Source organism: Oryzias latipes, chromosome 16, assembly GCF_053564925.1.
Source record: "Oryzias latipes strain Hd-rR chromosome 16, Olatipes_Hd-rR_3.1".
NCBI lineage: Eukaryota > Metazoa > Chordata > Actinopteri > Beloniformes > Adrianichthyidae > Oryzias > Oryzias latipes.
In genome coordinates this window covers 12,485,440-12,507,402 of record NC_136252.1, presented here as the reverse complement: position 1 = coordinate 12,507,402, position 21,963 = coordinate 12,485,440, and the positions used below count along the sequence as shown (strand labels likewise).

The following is a 21,963-nucleotide window of genomic DNA, read 5'->3' as shown; positions in this document are numbered from 1 at the left end:
ACGTTGCAACTATGTCCTACTAGAAGGTTATTGTTTTTTTTGACAAAAAAAACAGCATAAACATAATTAATAGACTACTGGGAATGATTTTCAAATCAATAAAAAGGTGATTGGAGTGGAACTTTTAGAGTTCTCAGTTTTGTTGGGTTTGTTTCGTTCATGAAGAGTAACACAATACATTAACGTGTTCAATACAACATAAGTCCACACGTTTTCATGACTGGAAAGGAACAGTAAAAACTCTTTTTTTTTTTTAATTCTGCTCCTATATCAAAGCTTAAAGGAAAAATTGAAAAAAAGAGACAATCTACATGGCCTTTAACACTTGTCACCGCAAGCAGTTTCATTTGAAAAACTTTTTAAGTCACTTTGTTGGGAATTCCAAACTTTTACCCCAACAAAATTAAAACATCTGCGACAGACTGGCGACCTGTCCAGGGTGTCTTCTGCCTTCGCCCACAAGTGGCCGGGATAGGCTCCGGCAGCCCCGTGACCCCGAAAGGGAAAAACGGAATAGAAAATGAATGAATGAAAAATTAAAACATTTTGCTTTAAAGTAGTAGCAACTTGAAACTTAAATTCCTATCTCCCCTAGTGATTTTCTGAAGTACAAAGAAATACCTTTTGTAAGCTGTCTGGCACCGCGCTATTTCATGCATGTGCAATGCAGGAGCTTTTGAACACCTTTGTCAAATCACGACTCTGGAAACCGTCGAATATTGTCAGCAGGTTTATTGATACTTAAGAGCGTGAAACTGAAAGCAAAGGATCGATAGAATCAAGTATGCATAGCATTGCATTATTATTGTAAAATACTTAAAAATATAATAATAAAAAGTATTTATTTCACCAAAATCAAAATTCGCAAAATCAAAATTTCAACACAAACTGATGATGCAACTTGTGACTTAAGATGTATGCAAAATCTTTCAAACGATACAACGAAGTGTGTGCATGGTAACATGTATCCTTTGTCTCTTCAAGTGCAATCTTCAATAAAGTTTAGAGGGCTCCAAAACACGTTGAAAATAATCAGCGCACCAAAGAAGATTTAAAACCACATTTGTAAAACACAACTGTTAGTTATAACAGAATACTGTGCTCCTGTATCTGACCGTGTTCTTCCTCTTCTCTTGCTCCTACTTGGCTGTGGACCTCGCCTCTGGCTCGTCTCGCGCCCCCAACCGTCCCCCAACTCGTCTGGATGAAGCCCATCTACTGGACTGTTTAAACATGTCCTTGTAGAGCTAGATAAGCTAATTCTGCTCTAAGAGATCTGGTACATTGCCTGTCTGTCCTGGGAGAGGATCTCTCCTTCATGTGGACACCCCTGAGGGTTCTTCTTTTTTTTCTTTCTAGAATCTGTTTTTTTTTGTGTTGTTTTTCCTTACCGAGAAGGAAGGTCTAAGGCACATGTGTCAAACTCAAGGCCCGATATATAGTATATATCATTTATTTTATCTTTTGCATTTTATGTTGTTATAAGAGCTCAAAGATTGTGCAATGAGCTTCATCCAGTGAGGGTTCTTGGGCAAGACCCTTTGCACAACTGCACAACTATGTAGCCACAAGGGGGCCCAAGTCTGGGTCTCCCTGTGTTGGTCACCAGCCCAGAGAAAATGGTTGTGTCAGGAACGGCATCCGGTGTAAAAATCTATACCAAACCACCTGTGCAAATCAGGGAAAGCTGACTTGCTGCAGGGAAATGCCAAAAGGCAAAAAACAAAAAAACAAAACAAAAACAAACATAAGTGTTTAAAAAATGCTGACTAAATGGTTGGCCCTTATTTCACCTTATCAAATCTGGCTCTCTTTGCAGAACGCTTGGACACCCCTGCTGTAAATCTTAAAATTTCAAAAGTCCTGACTTAATAAGTAATGCATTCGTATTTTCCCTAAATATAACTTTTTGTAGCTTTTATTCAAGTAGCTCTTTTCTTCAGTAAACACAAAAGCATTTAAATTGGGTTTATATGTATAACAATTTCAATATTATAGATTAAAATGTATAACAAATGGCAGATCCTGGACCAAAAGGTTTTGTGTTTTCCTTATCAGTAGAAAATAAAAAAAACACTTATAACCATCCATCCTTTTCATCTATACCCGCTATATCATTTTCGGTGTTAAATAAAAAACATTAAAAAACAAAAATTTTCATCCATTTCATCCAGTCAGTAGGAATAGACTCAAGTCTGCTGCTGCCCTCTACCGGTGAAAGCGTGTTTGTGCAATCGGAGTGGCCCTGAACTTATTTCACTCAACACTCACCAGATGATTGACACGACAGCACCACCTGGTGGAAGTAAAACAAAAAAATATTTTCCTTCTGTTTTTTCTTGGATAAACTGCCATTCACCTCGTGTATGGTTTTTTATGAGTTTGACAGATAGGCAGGCAGGTAGACAGACAGACAGTCAGACAGACAGACAGACAGACAGACAGACAGACAGACAGACAGACAGATAGCTAGTGGGCAGTCCGCGCGCTCTTTGGCACAGCAGTTCGCTCTGTCTGTGGTGCAAATAAATAGTGGGAGTCCAGGCTACGCCCAGCCTCACATTCATCTAGTTTAATCATTACACAGTGACCCCGTTTAAGATTTAACGCATAAGTCTTCTGGTGATCTGTTTACGCAAACAAAACATCCAAACCCCCTGTGTCATGTTAGAAAATTTAACGTTTTTTCTTCTTCTTCTTCTTCTTCTTCTCAATTTTAACAATCAAACTATCTGCCTGGTTCACCAGGATTCACCTTGATATCTGCGCTGACTTTCTTCCACGTCTAAATTTAGTTGTCATATGTCCTGCCTGTCAACTGGGACAGCGCGGCAGGACACGCCCCTGCGCTGAATGAAGGGTGCCGTGCGTAACGCCAGACCTGCCGTGGATCCAAACCTCCCCAGTATTTTTTTTTTTTTTTTGGTTTTGTTGAGGATTTGTTGTCCGACACCTCTGCCTGGTTCTTCATGGTCTTCTAAAGGCAGCGATGACTCCAGAGGAAGATCTCGTTCGAATCGCAAAAAAGCTGGACAAGATGGTGTCTAGAAATAGCACGGTGAGACTGGACTTTTGACAGGTGGTCCCGCCGTCCCCGCGTGCTGCGCCGAAGGCCGCGCGAGAACGCGTTCCTCGAAGCTGGAATTTAACTTTAATGCGCTCGTGGCGCGCGCAAACTCCAGCTCAGCAACGTGCCAGCTGCCCCGTAACGGACGATCAACAGGTGTTGGTCAACAGAGTTGGTCTCTCAGTGCATTTCCAGCATGCAGCAATCTCTTCCATTTGAAGCAGTTTTTCTGCAAAAAAAAAAAAAGTAATCTGCGCAGTTGTGCGTATTCTAAAACGTGCACAAGAAAGTAAACAACAATGCGGCTCGCTCGAGCGAAATATGTGTCTGCCCCTGGAAACAGGACAGGGTTTTGCTTGGCGCATCTGCTGCAAACGAGGGGCCACAGCAACTTCTGACCTTTGCATTCTGGTAAAAGCAAGTGGAATCTGTGCACTGATGTTTTACAGTTTGATTTGAACGCAACAAAACACAAGTTAACGTTTTTTCCCCCCAAGAAATTCTATTGGTTGTTATGAAATTGTTATTTCATGAGTTGAAACAAAGACACAAACTAATCCCCTCTTAACAAATCTTTGTCAACACTGTGCGCAGGAAGGAGCACTGGACCTTCTGAAGGAGCTGAGGAGCCTTAAAATGACACTGAAGCTTCTCCAGGTGAGCACAGGAGGAAATGTGTTTCCCCCTGCTTCAGTTTGGGAGAATCAAAGCTCTAAATTGATGTGTTGCAGGAAACAAGAATTGGAATGTCTGTGAACAGCATCAGGAAGCACTGCACGGATGAAGAAGTCATTTCTTTGGCCAAACTCCTCATTAAAGATTGGAAGAGACTCTTGGGTACTCAGATTGTTGGCTCTCGGAGCAGCAGAGCTTTGTTTGTGCCGTGTTTAACTGTTGGCTGATGTTCTCCTCACAGACTCTGGTCCAACTCAGTCTGAAAAATCTTCTGAAGTGGAGAATGGTTTGGACTCCAGCAAAAAGTCTTCAGGATCCAACAGCCTCTCCCCCGAGACACAAGGCAGGTTAGTATTTCTGCTGGAACATCTGCTGACAGTTGAGTTCCGCTGATATGATCAATCAGTGACAGAAGGATGAAAAAGTTCCAAGCACTTCATACTTCAACTAAAAGGGCTGAGTGACAGACCTTACAGAATACTTTTATAGAAAAGTGTTGCTTCTACTTGTTAAAATTCTTAACCCTCAGTGGTCTCTGGCGATTTTTGTCAATCTCATTGGCTGTTTACAATGACAGGGTTGACTCAGACCACAATATCTTTCTTCAAGTGAAATTTTCAAATAGTTATTTTTTTTCTGGTTCAAAACATACATAACAATAGTTACATTTGTGAAACTTCTTGGAATAAATTCTTGGAAATTTGCTTGGAGTTTTGTCTGTTGTTTTAAACAAGTTTTACGTTGTTCTGACTTTATCTTTTCTTTGTTTGTGGATTTTATACATATTTACGTCGTCTCAAAATGTTTGAATTTAGTTATATAACCATAAGATGGTTTGATCTCATTTTTAGTGATTTGTGCAGTTAAAAAAAAACGACTACATTTACCACTGAGTTTTTTTAAAATAATCAAAAATAGATCTGTAAAAAGTAGAAGCTAGGAGTCATACTAAAAAGATGGATATCAAGCATTGCCACAAAAAAAAAAAAACAGTTTAAAGAGGATTGAGCAAATTGTAAAGTAGAAAAAAAGCTCTGAACGGCTCCAGACTACTAAGAGCGAAAAATGTAAAATAAAAACATCACATGGGTCTATTCAGATACAAATCTTATTCAATGTTCTTCCTGTTCATGTATAATATCAAATTATCTCTAAACTGTAAAACATTACTGATTACTTACTTAGTACTTACTTAGTACTGTTCCAGGATTGAGACTTAAAGTTACTTTGAAGTTACTTTCTTTTTTCCGTTGCAGAAGTATTTCTCAATGGAAACTGGAAAATGTACCTTAAAGTATATTTTACTATGAATTAAAAGGAAATATGGTGAAAGAACAAATAGTCAAATTAACTTTGAAATTTTTTTCTTAAGAGAAAAAATAAGGAATAATAGCGTTAATATGACTCAATCAAGCCTAAAACAAAACAAAGAACGAACCAGAAATCTTATTCTGTAATTTCTGTAACTTGTGATCAACACTTGTGAAATGGGAAAAACTCTGCAGCTGTATCCTTGGCCTGCGCTGATAAGACTGCCTCAACAGAGAAGGCCTCTTTATTAGCAGATGTCAAATCAGGAACTCCTTTTTTATACACTATATTACCGAAAGTATTCGCTTAGTCTTCCAAATGATCAGAATCAGGTGTCATAATCACTTGGTATAAAATCAGGCCCTCAGGCAGGCAGACTGTTTTCACAAACATTTCTGAAGGAGTGGGCCGCTCTCAGGAGTTCAGTGAATTCCAGCGTGAAACTGTCATAGGATGTCATCTGTGCAATGAATCCAGTCGTGTAATGTCCTCGCTCCTAAATATTATATGGTCAACTGTCAGCTCTTTCAAAACAACATGGAATACTTTGGGAACAAAAGCATCTCAGCCGTGAAGTGGTAGTCAGAGAGGGGTCAGCGTATGCTGAAGCACATAGTGTAAAGAGATCGCCGACTTTCTGCCCAGTCAGTTGCTACAGATCTTCAAACTCCATGTGATCTTCAGATTAGCCAAACTACAGCACACAGAGAGCTTCATGGAATGGGTTTCTATGGCCGAGCAGCCACAGTGGGGCAAGAAGGCATTTGATCAGCCACCAATTGTGCAAGTTCATAGATAAACCTCAAATATGAAAAGCACATTGTCGGATTTTAAGGAATTTATTTGTACATTTTGGTGGAAAATAAGTATCTGGTTATTAACAAGAGTTCAACTCAATACTTTGTTTTATAGCCTTTGTTGGCAATGACAGCAGTCAAACATTTTCTGTAAGTCTTTACAAAGTTTTCATAAACTGTTACTGGTATTTTGGCCCATTCCTCCTTGCAGTTCTCCTCTAGAGCCGTGATGTTTTGGGGCTGTTGCTGGGCAACACAGACTTTCAACTCCCTCCAAAGATATGGGATTGATATCTGGAGACTGGCTAAACTATTCCAGGACCTTTAAATACTTATAAATCCACTCCTTCATTACCCAGACAGTGTGCTTGGGATTGTTGTCACGCTGAAAGACCCAAACATGTTTAATCTTCAGTCGTCCTGGTCCCTTTGCTTAAAAACAGCCCCAGAGCATGATGTTTCCACCCCCATGCTTTACAGTAGGTATGGTTTTCTTTGGATGAAATGCAGCTTTCTTTCTCCTCCAAACACGATTAGAGTTCTTACCAAAATGTTCTATTTTGGTTTCATCTCACCATAGGACATTCTCCCAATCCTCTTCTGGATCATCCAAATGCTCTCTAGCAAACTTTAGATGGTCCTGCACATGTACTGGCTTTAGCAGGGGGACACGTCTGACAGTGCAGGGTTTGAGTCCCTGGTGGCGTAGTGTGTTACTGATGGTAGCCTTTGTTGCTTTGGTCCCAGCTCTCTGCAGGTCATTCACTAGATGGTAGTGGTTCTGGGATGTTTGCTCACCGTTCTTGTGATCATTTTGACCCCATCGGGGTGAGATCTTAAGGGGAGCCCCAGATGGAGGGAGATTATCAGTGGTCTTGTTTGTCTTCCATTAACTAATAATGGCTCCCACAGTTGATTTTGTTACGGTTGGTTAGGGAGGATAAACCCGGGAGCAGGAATACTCGAATCCATCTAGAACAGGGGTCGGGAACCTATGGCTCGCGAGCCATATATGGCTCTTTTGATGGTCACATGTGGCTCGCAGACAAATCTTTAATTATACTTTTTTTTTTTTCATTAGACCAGTCCTCGGCGCGATGCGATGCCAGAGGCGCGCAGTAGTAGCGGTGCTTAGAGAGAGAAATCTGCGCCAGCACTTTCAGTTTACTATTATCTATTATTTCACAGAGTTTGTGCCAGCTGAAAACCTGTGTGAATTGCCGTGGCTAAAACTACGCGCTCCCGTCTCTGAGAAAGAGCGCGCAGTTGCGGAGACGGGATGTGTGAGGAAGAAAGCAGAGGGTGGGGGTGAGGGGGTTGTGGGGACCGGCAGCAGGTGAATCGCGCAGGGTTTGTAAATACGTAAAACCCACTGCCTGTCACTCACTGTGGCGTGTGAGTATATGTTTGGCTCCCCGTCTGCATGTGAGCAGTCTTTGTCACATCTACAGAACATTCAGACCTACGATCACGTTTAAAGTCTCAACGTCTGCATGAAGCAGAAACTCACCACGTATCAACCAGACTAGACAATCAGCAAAACTACCATGAGAAATACTCATCAGTTATTAGAAACAGCATAACAATGTTATTAAAAAGAATCCACAGACTTATTGTACTTTAAAATGTTGAAATTACATCAAATGCACACATTCACTTGTATATTTAGTTTTAAAAATATTGTCGCGGACTGAGTTTAACTTGGCTGTTGGACCGCGTCATAAGTTCTGGAGTTCTGGAACGCATCAAGCAGAGATCTGATTGGCTCTCAGTTCTGTCGCTCAGCCTGTTGTTAGGGAGTTTGGACCAATGGGGTTCAGCTATGGGCCGAATAAGGGAAATGGGAGGGCTGACGCGGCAGGAGCGAATATAAAGTTGGGAGAAGCGCTCTCTCGTCTCGCTGGAGAGATTCAGAAGTTGCTGAATTAATTGTACGGCGTTTGTTGCGGTCTGCAGTAACCAGAATAAAGAACCTTAAAAGAGTTTAAGTCTCCGTGCCTCAGTGTGGGAAAGGGACACTACATTATTGTATGGCTCTTTCGAAATTACATTTAAAAATATATGGCGTTTATGGCTCTCTCGGCAAAAAAGGTTCCCGACCCCTGATCTAGAAGGTTTCAAGGATTTAATCAAAAGGCCAAACATAAGTCACAGAAGACGCTCCAACATCCAACACAGAACGAAATGTCCTTACATAAGGAAGCTAGATTAGATAATTGCAGGTAGCTGTGACCAATTCAGGGGAGGCCACAGCCAACCTGCAAAAAACACAACCTAAAAAACATCAGTAGGGGGAAATCCATACGAGATTTCTTCACAGCAAGCTGCTTACCTATTGCTGATTCAGTTTTCCCAGCCTGGTGCAGGTCAACAATTGTGTTTCTGGTGTCCTTAGACAGCTCTTTGGTCTTGGACATAGTGGAGTTTGGAGTGTGACTGTTTGAGGTTGTGGACAGGTGTCTTATATATACGGTAGGTAACCAGTGGAGGACAGAGGATCATATTACAGAAGAAGTTACAGGTCTGTGAGAACCAGAAATATTGCTTATTTGTTATAGACCAAATACTTATTTTCCATCATAATTTACAAATAATTTTTTTAAAGATTATACAATGATTTTCTGGATTTTCTTTCTCATTTAGTCTCTCATAGTTAAGGTCTACCTATGATGAAAATGACAGGCCTCTCTCATCTTTTTAAGTGGTAGAACTTGCACAATTGGTGGCTGACTAAATACTTTTTTGCCCCACTATAAATCCAAGCATATCACCAAGTGCATGGCCACTGGACTCAAGAGAAGTGGAGACGCCTTCTCTGGGGTGATGAAACACGTTTTTTCCATCTGGAAATCTGATGGAAGAGTCTGGGTTTGGAGGTTGCCAGGAGAACGGTAGATTCTGGACTGCATTGTGGCGAGTGTGAAATTTGGTGGAGGAGGAATTATGGTGTGGGGTTGTATTTCAGTAGAAGGAACTTTGAATGCTTGAAACAAAACATTTTGCACAATTCCATGCTCTCAACCTTGTGGGAGCAGTTTGGAGTAGGCCTTTTTCTTTTCCAACATGACTGTGCACCAGTGCACAAAGCAAGATCCACAAAGAGATGGTTAGCACTCTGTTGTGAATTAATTTGACTGGTCTGCACCGAGTCCTGACCTGAACCCCATAGAACACCTTTGAGATGAATCAGAGCAGAGACTGGGAGCCAGGCCTTCTCCACCAACATCAAGTACCTTGTACTTTTGTAAGAATGGTCAGAAATTCCTATAAACACACTCCTCAACCTTGTGGACAGCCTTCGCAAAAGAGCTGAAGCTGTCATAGCTGCAAAAGGTGGACAGAAATCATATTGAACTCTATGGGTTAGGAATGGGATGGCACGTCAGTTCACATGTGAGTCAAGGCAGGTGAGCGAATACTTTTGCCAATATAGTGTACTGTCTGTATGTTTTACTGCTGCCTGTCCTCCTGCAGGAGGCTCGTATGGCCTAGGAGTTAAAAAATTTTTTGTCTGAACTTCAGTTAAGCTGCAGTACAAAGAACTCCGGGTGATTCAATGTCTCTGTGAGTCACAGGTGGCTGGATGTCAAAATGAAATCAGATCCTGACAGAAAGCCCTCTGACAAAAACAGTGAGGAGAAGCAGAAAGAGCACCACACGCACAGAAAGATGCAGACGAGTGAACCCGAGAATAAAAAGGAGGACAATGAGAAACATCTTCAAGAAACCAGAGAAAATAAACTCCAAAGGGTGCAAGGAGACAAGAAACCGGTGCGTAGTGAGGACCAGCAATTCCGAAAACACAAGTTAGACCGGGTGAAGGATGGACTGATAGAAGATCCAAAAAGGATGAGACATGGGGAGGAACTGAAGAGAGAAGAGCAAAGTGAACAAATGAAGAAGACTGCAGATGATGTGAGGAAGGAGAAACATGGAAAAGAGAGCTTGCCGGTCCACATGCCTGCCAGGCCGCTGGTTAAACCCCAGAAACCTGCAGATGTTAGTAATCCACGCTTTGAAAGGTGAGGAGCAGTGAAAGGGGTCGACATAAAGGTCCAACAGAGCTTCAGATGTTACTCTTTTTTCAGACGAGGGGTTCTGGACAGCAGCCTCCTGTACCCCACCAGCTCACCCCCTCCTTCCCAACCTGCTCGGCCTCTAAACCCCAAACGTCAAGCTTTGGATGTAAAAAAAGACAGGTCTGACCTGCTTGCTGATGGCTGTATGACTGATTGCATACATGCATGCGTTTAACATCTGTCCATGCGGTGTACTGAGCTCACCAGTCCTGACTTTAAAGCTCAAAGAGCATACTTCTGCGGCACCGCTCTCATTTGTGCTGTTGTGACGTTCAGAAAGGATGACTCCGCCTCAAGAAACCATCGCCCACCTCAACCGACCATCCCCCCAGCTAAAAAACCTGCTGCAGAAGTAAAGAAAGAGAGGTCAGGCCTGCTTTCGTGCATGCTCTTTAATTGGTTCAACACTAATAAAGGAGACGTAAGCAATGTCTGATTTTTAGGAAAATTCCACCGGAACCTAATGCTCCTATAGCTTTACCTCTTCACCTTCGTCCTCCTCCACAAAGGTGAGGCCCTGCATGCCCACCTGTTCTGCATCCCAGTGTGTTTTTGCTGATCTGACTCACCCTGGATATAAAGTGATTCATCTGAGCTGAGAGGTTTTTGTGCCACTTAGGAAAGAGCCTCCTGATCCCAACGCTCCTCTTCCTCCACTTCCTCTTCACCTTCACCCGCCTCCTCTGGCTCTGAAACATCCCCTTATAGATGGGAAAAAGGAAAAAGACAGGTCTGATGAGTTCATCATGATGGAGTGCATGCAGTCTTGAAGATTTGGAGATTTGGCGGGGAAGTCAGATTTAGAATCTTCTTCCTTGTTTTTTGCAGCAGGAAACTGTCCACAGACGCAAAGCTTCCTCAGCCGAAACACGAGAAAAGAGAAAGGTCTGGAGTCTGGGAAGGATTTTGGTTCTTAATCACAAGAAAATAAATTAAAAATTCATTTAACTTTTCAATGTTCATGTTCAAAGTTTTTTTTTAAATTAAACATTCATTGTTTGAACCAGTGGTCTAACTGTGCCAGAGGTTTTAAAGAAAGGGGGGAATCATGGACACAATCAGACAAAATTTAAGATGAATTAACTATAAAACAGTTCTCATTTGTCAAATGTTAACAGTTGTTTAAATAAAAAAAGTCAGAACATGCTCCACGAGAATTAGATATGACCCCAAATCTACCGTAAAGCCTTACATAACTTGTTGACAGTAGCGGTTTTAGACATGGGCCATACGGGCGATTGCCCGGGGCGCAAATTTAAAGGGGGCTTGGAAACAAATAAATAAATAAAAAACTAAAAGAATCTGCACCATTATGGTTTACTATTATCTGTTATGCCACAGAGTTTGGAACAGTCTGAAACCTGCAAATTGGCGTCCCTCGTAGCTGCACGCGCTCCTGTCTGTGAGACGGTGCCGCAAATGAAGGAAAAGGGGAGGGGTGGAGGGCGCAGGCTACAAAGTAAACGGCGCGCGGAGCACAGCCTCGATTGTGCAACCAGGATCATCGCGTGCTTTTAGATTACTCAGCTCATACTAATAATGTAATTTTTTATTAACTGTTGTAGACATTTTTACCATGCGTCTTTATAAATGTATTTTTTACGTATGCCTCTAGTTGGTGTTAGTAACCTCTTTGACGTAAAGAAAGCAGGTACTGCAGGCAGTAAAACAGCTGTACTTTTTGAGATAATAAATAAACAAAAGATCATTTTTTTTATGTAATGTATGTGTTGAGGTTAATGTAATGGAGTTTTTTTACTGTTGGTGTTGCACAAAATTAGGAAAATGCCAAATACTTTTGGAGTAATCCTAGGGATGAGTTAGTTATATGATTTACTTTTTAAAGACCTAAAAATGATAATCACAATAACAGGTCTTAAAAAGAATCAAATCCCTCTGATATGTTTCACAAAGACACACACAGGACATCACACACCAAGCAAAAAATGAATGATTTGATTTGTTATTTCTTATTATTGATATTTCCAAGCTTTGTTTGTTTTGCTCTGCAGCATGTTCATATTTGTATAATTTTGACAGCATATATTTTTATGGTGAGCAAAATATTATACGTTATTAAGGTTAACTTGATTTATTCTGGATTAGTACAAGATTTATTTCAAATCAAATCAACATTTACATGAAATGAAACATAAGTCTACACAAAACTTTGAAAATAAGATTTGAAAGGGGAATGGAAGAAGCTTATGCTTATAAGAATCCAATCACCCACTCAACAACACTCATAACAGAAAACAACAAGATTAAACAATTTGACATTATAACGCTAGCTTACGACAAACACAAGACAAAGACAGACAGACACGCCCATCACGCCGACCACAGACCACACCTCCTGTAAAAGAGAAGAAAAAAGAAAGAAAGAAAAAGGAAGAAAGAAACAAAACGCCTCAGCTGAAAAAAAGAAACACAAACAAAACCGACCAAGAAAACATCAGTAAACCCATATACACCCGTTTCTTCTTTTTTCTCTTTTCTCTTTCCCTCTTTTTCTTCTTCTCCTCCTCTCTTTCCTTATGTCTTCTCTTTATCTTCTTCTTTCCTTCTCCCCTTTTTCCCTCTCCGTTTCCTTTTCTCTCTCACTGCTTATGGTGATTCATATTCCTGTCTGTTTTTTATTCATATTTATGTTCAAAAAGTTAAGTTTTAAAAGTTTAAAAGGTTAGCTTTAGTGTGTTCACTGAATGTTTATCTTGTTCGGCCCGCAACCTAAAGCGTGTTTTAGAGCCCCCCTGTGCAACTGAGCTTGACACCGCTGTAATACGAGTTTATACTTTGATGCCTAAAGTGAGGCCAGGAAGGAACATTTTGTTTGTGTTTTTTTTCTGTCCCATTGGCATAATTGCTATCTTTCTTTTGTCAGGAAAGATTCAGTGGATGGCAAAATATCCAAAAAGCTCTCAGGTGAAGCAAAGAAAGAAAGGTATTTAATGCTCTCAGTGCATGTGCAGATTGGACTTTTACAGTTCTTATGTGGATTTCACCATTTATGAACAGTTGTTCTCTTCTGTCAGGAAAGATTCATCTGAGTCTAAACCTCATCTTCCTAAAGAACCGTGTGTTGAGGTCAAAAAAGAAAAAAGGTGTGCAGAAGTGCGGAAATGAATCCTGCAGATCAGTGTTGTTGGATGTTTTTTACAGGAAAATATCCCAACCTCTCTTTGCAGGAAGGATTCCTCTGACTGTAAGCCTGGCCAGCTTGCAAGATCATCATCATCATCATCTAATTCTAAACTAGAAAGGTGGGAGTTTACCTTTAAATTCAGTAAAACTAAGAAATGATTTGAAAAAAATAACAAAAACAGCTCTACTGTCTTCCCACCCAGACAGGAATCCTCCGATTCAAAGCGAAGCAGCTCACCGCCAGCAAAGAAGCTGACAGCTGAAGGGTGAATAAAGGAGAGAGGCAGAGCTTTGGTGAAAAAAAACACATGTTTCATAAAATGATTTGTGTTCAAGGAGAGAATCTCTCAGTTCCAAACCTTCTCAGCCTGGACGTGCACAGAGGAAGCTCTCCACAGACAGCACTGAGCGGTATTTATGCAATAAATGATTTGATTCTCTCTTTTTCAACACTGACTTTTGTTTAAACCCCCTGTGCTGTTTTGAGGGTCAAAGTAACCCATTGCCATGTTTAGCTGTAGAAAAAATACACCAACTTATCTTTTTCTAACTTGAAATGTCGTGACTTTTCCTAAATGGGCTTTATCTTCGGAAAAAGGGATACTTTGATTGTGTTTAAGTTTCAAGTGGGCTTTAGATCCCCTAGAGAACTAAGATGGTCTAATGGGTCATTTTTTATCTGTGAATTATAAAAGCATGTTAACAACACAAAAAGTTTAAAGGCCACACATAAATTCTCCAATTCACACACACAAGTACAAACCTACACACACAACTATTGACAACAAATTCAAAATTATTTATGTTTTTTCCCCCATCAATATAATTAATTCTGAAGTAATTACTTCACATTTATATAATAGCAAGAAGAAACATTTACAGTATAACAGAAGGCCGTTATGACAGGTCATTTGTGTTGAAGTATAGTGCAAAAAAATTTAAAATGTTAGTATTGTGTTGAAAAAAATATAATCCCAAATTATTTAAATTGAGGTAAATTAATAAACAACAAGTTGTTTCATCATGCAAAATAGATTTTAGACTTAAAATTCAATTAGGTTGCCCTGGTAATTGGGGTATTTTTTGACATGTAGCACAAGGGGAGGAAACAGAATGTTAGGATCACATGAGGGGAACTTACAGAGCTGCCATTAGTGTGTGAATGCGTGTGGGTGAATGGAACTGTGACTTTAAAGTGCTTTGGGTCTTCGAAGAAGGCCTTCCCTTTAATAAAAAGAATTATGTATATATACTTAAAACACAAAATGTTACAAATAAATACAAAAATAATTTAAAAAAAACAAAAAAAAAACAGAAAGGGGTTAGTGGCGATCCAAAGATTCATAACCCCTTTTTGTAACAGTAAAACCTGTTCAACGCAAAAGGTCTTCAGACCTCATTTTTTTGTTCAGTTGTTGGACAGAACAAGTAAGAAATAAATAAATTTAAAAAAAAAAAAGAAATATGAAAGCATTTTTGTCTCATAATTCAGGATAAAAGTCAATACCAGAGATGCTTTTTCATTTTCACAATATAGCTGTGTTTGTTGACTCAAAAATAAAATGAAACAGCTTTATTGTGGAAATGAAAAAGCTGTTCCGATATTGACTTTTATTTTGCATTTTGAGACAGAAATGCTTCCATAGAAGAAAAGCGCTATACAAGTATACGCAATTTAGGTATACAAAATCTAAAATGTGTTTTGCATTTTTTAAAAGCAATGACATGATTTGAAGTTCTGAAAACACTTGATGTTCTTTTTCTGCAGGAAAGGCAAGTCTGACACACCCAGGACTCCCACCACCCCAACCAGCCCCATGTCCCTCAGCTTCAGTTCTGCTGGGGGTCTGCTGCCTCCTCACCTGGCGACCGGAGATTCCATCAGGGACAAATGTATTGAGATGCTGGCAGCTGCCCTGCGCACAGACGGTGAGGCTACAATGCTATTGGTCAGCAGAATTTCACACCTATGAACACCAATCCAAAGATCCTTTTTTCTTGATGCTCTGGTGTTTGCAGATGATCACAAGGAATTTGGAGTAAACTGTGACAGCATGGGAGCAGAGATTGAAGATTATATCCTCTAAATTTGTTTAATGAGCCATGTCATTCTGTGCTCGACTGCTAATGCCTTGTACTTTACGATTGTAAGACTACTTCATCCTTGACCGTGTAACTTCACATATCTACCAGGAAATAAAGGCCACTGACATGAAGTACAAGAACAGAGTGCGGAGTCGCATCAGTAACTTGAAAGACCCCAAGAACCCAGGGCTGCGAAGAAATGTTCTGGCAGGCAGCATCGAGTTAAGCCGTATTGCCTCCATGTCTGCGGAAGTACATAACGCTGAGATCCTCAAGTTTGGCCATGTGGCTAGCCTCCTGTCTCACTGTGCGCTTTCTGTTTAAGGAAATGGCCAGTGACGAGCTGAAGCAGCTGAGGAACGTTCTCACCCAGGAGGCCATCAGAGAGCATCAGATGGCCAAAACTGGTGGGACCACCACGGACCTGCTGCAGTGTGGCAAATGCAATAAGAAAAACTGCACCTACAACCAGGTAACGAGCAACCATACAACAGGACAATGTTCTCAAAGCTAAATCTAAGCGAGAGAACCCTCCAATAAAGTGGGAGTTAAAGAAGAAAAGTTAAAGTAGAAGAAAACCTGCAAGACTGAGTGATATCAACTGACATGGAGAAATGTGGGTAATATTTGGAAGGCCGGGGTCGCCCAGAGACTGAGGGTGAAAAGTTTAGCCATTTGGCAGAAATTTGGAATAAGTGGAAAAGCTGCTTCTTCTCCACAGATAATCCAGCCATGGCAGTTTTCACATCTGGCAAATGCCTCCCAAGCGCTCTCCATAGCAAGTTATCCCAGACATGCCAGAGATTCATTATTCCTCTTAGCTGGTCTAAGAACACCTACACCAATGATTGAAGTCCCACTCTGATCATCTTTTGATCTATTTTACAAGCATTCCCAGTGTGGTATTTTAATTATGATTACGAAATTCTTTTCAATCAAAAAACCTGTGTCGTTTTCAAAGAGAAACCCCGGCCCCTCTTCCTTTCCTGTTGCTGAGAGCTTTCTGTTGAGGCATAGAAAGGGACATAAGGTCCACCCAGTGTTTTGTCTGCTCCTGATTAACAACCATTTACTCTGAATAAAAAAATATTCAGAAACACAATATTAAGTTTAAATTTCTTTACGTATGTCCTCCATCATCAGAAAAAGGCCACAAGAACATCTTAAAACTACCATTTTTTGGAGTGGGTCTTCAAAGATTCCTTTGGAAGATCTGCTTGTCCGATATTTACCATAAAAAAATTGGATTATTACAGTAAAAACATTGGTACTTTTTGCTTTGGTTCAAAGTTTTGTTTCTTGTAGTTTTTGTAGAAAATACAAGAAACCGATTTCTTCTTTTTGATTTTGACTCAATCCGAGTCAAAATCAAAAATTGATTTTGCATTATACAGGCACTTTAAGTTGACAGTTTGATTTATTTTTTTTAAACTGCATTACTAAAATAGGTGGCAACATTTTCTCACAACACAGGTTTGTACTTGCTTCCTTCTTTTTTTTACAATTTTTCTCCATTGGTTTGGCTCATTTCTTGAAATAGAAATTACATTCTTAAAACAACATGGACAAACCTTCAAACCACTTGGCAATTGTTCACAACAGAATGGAATTTCTCATTAATTTCATCAAATTGCAAATGTCTTCGTACATGTCTCAATGTCTCAGTACATCTTTGCAATTGATTAAGTACAGGTAGCCTACATTTAGCACTATTTCCAAGTGAATAGATCTTGTTGATCTAAACTGATTGTTGATTCTCAGTCTAATGTTTGTTCGCTCCAAAATGAGTCGGCATCATTTCATTGTGTAAGTCATCATATGCCCAATAGTCTGTTCAATTGTCAAAATTAGTCAAGAACATAATAACATGAATACGATATATGAATCCCTTGGAACATTTGATACATTTATTATTATTATGATTTGATCCCTGAATATGAGAGAGGTCTCGTAGGGCCTCACCTGCCACTATATGTTATTGTATGGGACAATGTGAATTTCCACCATGGCCCGCTGATCGGGGCCTGGTTCACTACTCATCCAAGGATGGTCATAGTGTTCTTACCACCTTACTCTCCTATCCTCAATCCTATTGAGGAGTTTTTCTCCGCTTGGAGGTGGAGAGTGTATGAGCATCGGGCCCAATAGTCTGTTCAATTGTCAAAATTAGTCAAGAACATAATACCATGATGGACTTGTTAGGTCACGTGGTTTGGGAGCTATTGAAAAAAATGACTTGCGCATGAGCGTACAAAATTGAAGGGATCCTTCCTGCCAGGGTTTTGGGTCGTTGTGGCACAGAAAGTCTGAAGTGGAACACAGCGGAATGCTGCATGAGGATGAATGGTTGTTTTTCCGGTTTATGGAAGTGACGTGAAGTGAACATTGGTACTTTTTCCTTTGGTTCAAAGTTTTGTTTCTTGTATTTTTTGTAAAAAATGTCCCTCGCATTTATAAACACACACACATATCAGTGCAAATTCCGGCCGCATTTTGGCGGTGGCAGGCGTCGACAGCTGATCTTGTAAATGCACAAGCAGATAGTTTCAGACCCAGAAGTGGTGGAAAACAGCCCTGAAAGCGGTAGCAGACGTGCCACTCTTCTTTTTATTGTAAAAAAGTGCATTGCACCTGTTTAAATTTGTTGATGTTATACTAAGATACCAAAACAAAATCAGCTAACTCAGCACTAAAGTAGGGTAACTGGCAGCCGACTGTTGCGGCAGTAAAAAGGATGAAAAAAATATTAAAAACGCCAATAGGATCAGAAAATATCCATCTTTCTGTCTCTTTTTGAATTTTCTTTTTTAATTATGGCTACAGCCAGCTGACAGTTAGCCTACTTCATCTCCAAATTAGCTTTGTTGATTTTGTTATTTTTCCAATCATTTCCTTAACCCACTATATCCCTTTTGGGATCATGGTGCTGCTCGAGCCTGTCCTGCCTACTGTTGGGCACACCTGGACAGGTCCAGGGAATGGAGCAAGCACCCCCCCCCCTGTTTCACTGTTGTTGCCCGTTAGCCGTCAGGTGGACAGCAGGGAACCAGGGATCTCTCCGCCACCTAGTCAGGTTTTTCTAATTTAGTTTAATCATTGTCTTAACATCTCTTTTTTTGACAAACATGGACTTTTTTACACCTATCCATCCATCTTCCTCTGCTTATCCGGGACCGGGTCGCGAGGGCAGCAGTCTAAGCAGAGATGCCCAGACTTCCCTTGCCCCGGGCACTTCTTCCAGCTCCTCTGGGGAGACCCCGAGGCATTTCCAGGCCAGCCGAGAGACATGGTAAATGGCGTATGGCGTATACTTGTATAGCGCCTTTCTTCCTACAAGGACAAAGCGCTTTACAGTCACAGACCCATTCACCCAGTCACACACACATTCACTCACACATTCACACACTGATGGCGGCTCCGCTGCCAAACACAGGCGCCTGCCTACCACCAGAGGCAAGGTGGGGTTCAGTGTCTTGACAAGGACACTTCGACTCATGGGCGTGCAAGGCGGGAATCGAACCTGCAATCTTATGATCATGGGTCGACCGCCCTACCGCTGCACCACGGCCGCCCCGTGTCTAACGTGTCCTGGGTCTTCCCCGGGGCCTCCGCCCAGTGGGACATGCCCGGAACACCTCTCCAGGAAGGCGTCCAGGAGGCATCTGGACTACATCCCCAAGCAACCTCAACTGTTCCATGACAGGGACGGAAACCGCACTGTTGTTCCTGAATCTGAGGTTCGACTATCAGATGGACTCTCCTCTCCAGTACCCTGGCATAGACTTTCCCAGGGAGGCTGAGGAGTGTGATCCCTGGTAGTTGGAACACACCCTCCGGTCCCATTACTGAAAGAGGAGAACCAACACCCCTGTCTGCCAGTCCAGTGGTACAGTTCCCGACTGCCACGCGATACTGCAGAGATGTGTCAGCCAAGACACTCCTACAGCATCCAGAGACTTGAGGTACTCAGGGCGGACCTTATCCAATCCCGGAGCCTTACCACTGAGGAGCTCGTTGACTACCTCAGTGACTTCATCTTGGGTAATAGACAGCCTCACCCCAAAGTCCTCATTCTCTGCTTCTTCAAAAGAAGGCGTGTCAGTGGGATTGAGGAGATCCTCAAAGTATTCCTTTCACCGCCAGACAATGTCCCCAGTCGAAGTCAACAGCTCCCCACCTGCACTGAAAACGGTGCCTGTAGAGAACTGCTTTCCCCTCTGAGGCCCCGGAGGGTTTGCCAGAATCTCTTCGAGGCCAACTGATAGTCCTTTGGCCTCACCAAACTCCTCCCAGGACCGAGTCTTTTTACACCTAATAAGAGGAATGTCTGCTGCTCTTTTATCACAACCACTTCCGGGCCTGTGTATTATTTATTCAATCAGCTGTTTTGACAACAAAAAATGTGGCAGGACATCGCTGTACAATCTTTTTTTTTTAATTCATCAGAGCTTTGGTACCAAGGTAATTTCCCTGCTAGGGGAGCATTCTTCTTTCTCTTTCGGCTTTTCCCATCAGGGGTCGCCACAGCGAATCATCGTTTTCCACCTCACTCTATCATGGACATCTTCTACCCTAACATTAGCCAACTTCATGTCCTCTGTTAAGACATCCATATATCTCCTCTTTGGCCGTCCTCTTGCCCTCCTGCCAGGCAGCTCCATCTCCAAAATCCTTCTACCAATATATCCACTATCCCTCCTCTGAACATGTCCAAACCATCTCAGTCTGGCTTCTCTGACTTTGTCGCTAACACAGGAAACATGAGCCGTCCCTCTGATGTACTCGTTCCTTATCCTGTCTAACCTGGTCACTCCCAAGGAGAACCTCAACATCTTCATCTCCGCTACCTCCATCTCAGCCTCTTGTCTCTGTCTCACTGCTACCGTCTCTAACCCATAGAGCAGAGCTGGTCTCACCACTGTCTTGTACACCTTTCCTTTGAGTCTTGCTGGCACTCTTCTGTCACACAACACTCCTGACACTTTCCTCCACCCGCTCCAACCTGCCTGCACTCGCCTCTTCACCTCTTTTCCACACTCCCCATCACACTGAACTGTTGACCCCAAGTACGTAAACTCCTGCACCTTCTTCACCTCAGCCCCCTGTAACCTAACGCTTCTACCTTGATCCCTCTCTCCCTCTCGTTCAGACACATGTATTCTGTCTTACTACGACTGACCTTCATGCCTCTTCTTTCCAGAGCAAACCTCCACCTCTCTAGCTGTTCCTCCACCTGCTCTCTACTCTCACTGCAAATTACAATGTCATCCGCAAACATCATTGTCCAGGGAGATTCCTGTCTTACCCTGTCTGTCAGCCTGTCCATCAGCATAGCAAACAAAAAAGGACTCAAAGCTGATCCTTGGTGTAGTCCCACCTCCACCTTGAACTCCTCTGTCTGACCCACAGCACATCTCACCACCGCCATACTTCTCTCATACATGTCCTGAACTACTCTGACATACTTCTCTGCCACTCCAGACGACCTCATACAGTACCACAGCTCCTCCCTCGGCACCCTGTCATACGCCTTCTCTAAATCTACGAACACACAATGCAGCTCCTTCTAACCATCTCTGTACGTTTCCATCAACATTCTCAAAGCAAAAATGGCATCAGTGGTGCTCTTACGGGGCATGAAACCATACTGCTGCTCACAGATCTCCACCTTCTTCCTAAGCCTGGCTTCCACTACTCTTTCCCACAGCTTCATTGTGTGGCTCATCAACTTTATTCCTCTATAGTTGCTGCAGTTCTGCGTGTCATCCTTGTTCTTAAAGATCGGGACCAGAACGCTTCTCCTCCATTCCTCAGGCATCTTCTCACTCTCTAAAATCCTATTGAGCAACCTCGTTAGAAATTCCACTGCTGTCTCTCCTAAGCACTTCCATACCTCCACAGGTACGTCATCAGGACCAACGGCCTTTCCGCTCTTCATCCTTTTCAGAGCCTTCCTAACCTCATCCTTTCCAATCTCTGCTACTTCCTGCTCCACAACAACCACATCTTCCTCCCTTCTTTCCCTGTCATTTTCCACATTCATCAGCTCCTCAAAATACTCCTTCCATCTTTTCTGTACACTCTCCTGGGTTGTTAGCACCTTTCCATCTCTGTCCTTAATCACCCTTATCTGTTGCACGTCCTTCCCATCTCTGTCTCTCTGTCTGGCTAGCCTGTACAAGTCCTTCTCTCCTTCCTTTGTGTCTAACCTGTCATATGAAGTTTCTTCATTCTGTAGCTTCCACCACTTGGTCTTCTTTTCTGTTTTCCCTCTCTTCTTCTTCCTGACCTCCAGAGTCATCTTACACACCACCATGCGGTGCTGTCTGGCTACACTCTCTCCTACCACCACTTTGCAGTCATTAACCTCTCTCAAATGACCTCGTCTACATAGGATGTAGTCCACCTGAGTACTCCTACCTCCACTTCTGTATGTCACTCTATGTTCCTCTCTCTTCTGGAAGTAAGTGTTGACTACAGCCATTTCCATCCTCTTCGCAAAGTCCACCACCATCTGTCCCTCCAGATTCCTTTCCTTCACACCAAACCTGCCCATCACCTCCTCATCACCTCTGTTGCCCTCACCAACATGCCCATTAAAGTCTGCTCCAATAACAACTCTCTCTCCTCTGGGGAAACTCTCTATGACCTCATCCAACTCACTCCAGAATCTCTCCTTCACTTCTAACTCACAGCCAACCTGTGGCGCATACCCACTGACTACATTCACCATCACCCCTTCAATTTCTAACTTTAGGCTCATCATCCTGTCTGAGACTCTTTTCACCTCTAGAACACTTTTTAC

At 42.0% G+C, this 21,963-nt stretch overlaps 1 protein-coding gene across 3 annotated transcripts in view; it reads left to right on the top strand.

The window, feature by feature from the left end:
* The window catches only part of tcea3 (transcription elongation factor A (SII), 3), a 29,824-nt gene that overhangs the window by 6,436 nt on the left and 1,425 nt on the right, over positions 1–21,963 (top strand). The window contains exons 1-19 of one of the 3 annotated variants that reach the window (XM_078933433.1): positions 1,350–3,058; positions 3,662–3,724; positions 3,799–3,904; positions 3,984–4,089; positions 9,426–9,872; positions 9,939–10,049; positions 10,206–10,295; positions 10,373–10,438; positions 10,549–10,659; positions 10,761–10,814; positions 12,814–12,873; positions 12,965–13,033; positions 13,118–13,192; positions 13,277–13,339; positions 13,410–13,484; positions 14,842–15,002; positions 15,093–15,154; positions 15,261–15,410; positions 15,484–15,630. In XM_078933433.1, the coding sequence (XP_078789559.1) occupies positions 2,990–3,058; positions 3,662–3,724; positions 3,799–3,904; positions 3,984–4,089; positions 9,426–9,872; positions 9,939–10,049; positions 10,206–10,295; positions 10,373–10,438; positions 10,549–10,659; positions 10,761–10,814; positions 12,814–12,873; positions 12,965–13,033; positions 13,118–13,192; positions 13,277–13,339; positions 13,410–13,484; positions 14,842–15,002; positions 15,093–15,154; positions 15,261–15,410; positions 15,484–15,630 (2,085 nt within the window). In that variant the 5' untranslated portion in view covers positions 1,350–2,989. Of the gene's footprint in view, positions 1–1,349; positions 3,059–3,661; positions 3,725–3,798; positions 3,905–3,983; positions 4,090–9,425; positions 9,873–9,938; positions 10,050–10,205; positions 10,296–10,372; positions 10,439–10,548; positions 10,660–10,757; positions 10,815–12,813; positions 12,874–12,964; positions 13,034–13,117; positions 13,193–13,276; positions 13,340–13,409; positions 13,485–14,841; positions 15,003–15,092; positions 15,155–15,260; positions 15,411–15,483; positions 15,631–21,963 lie in introns of those variants that run through there. The other 2 variants (XM_078933432.1, XM_078933434.1) reach the window with 2 other exon arrangements.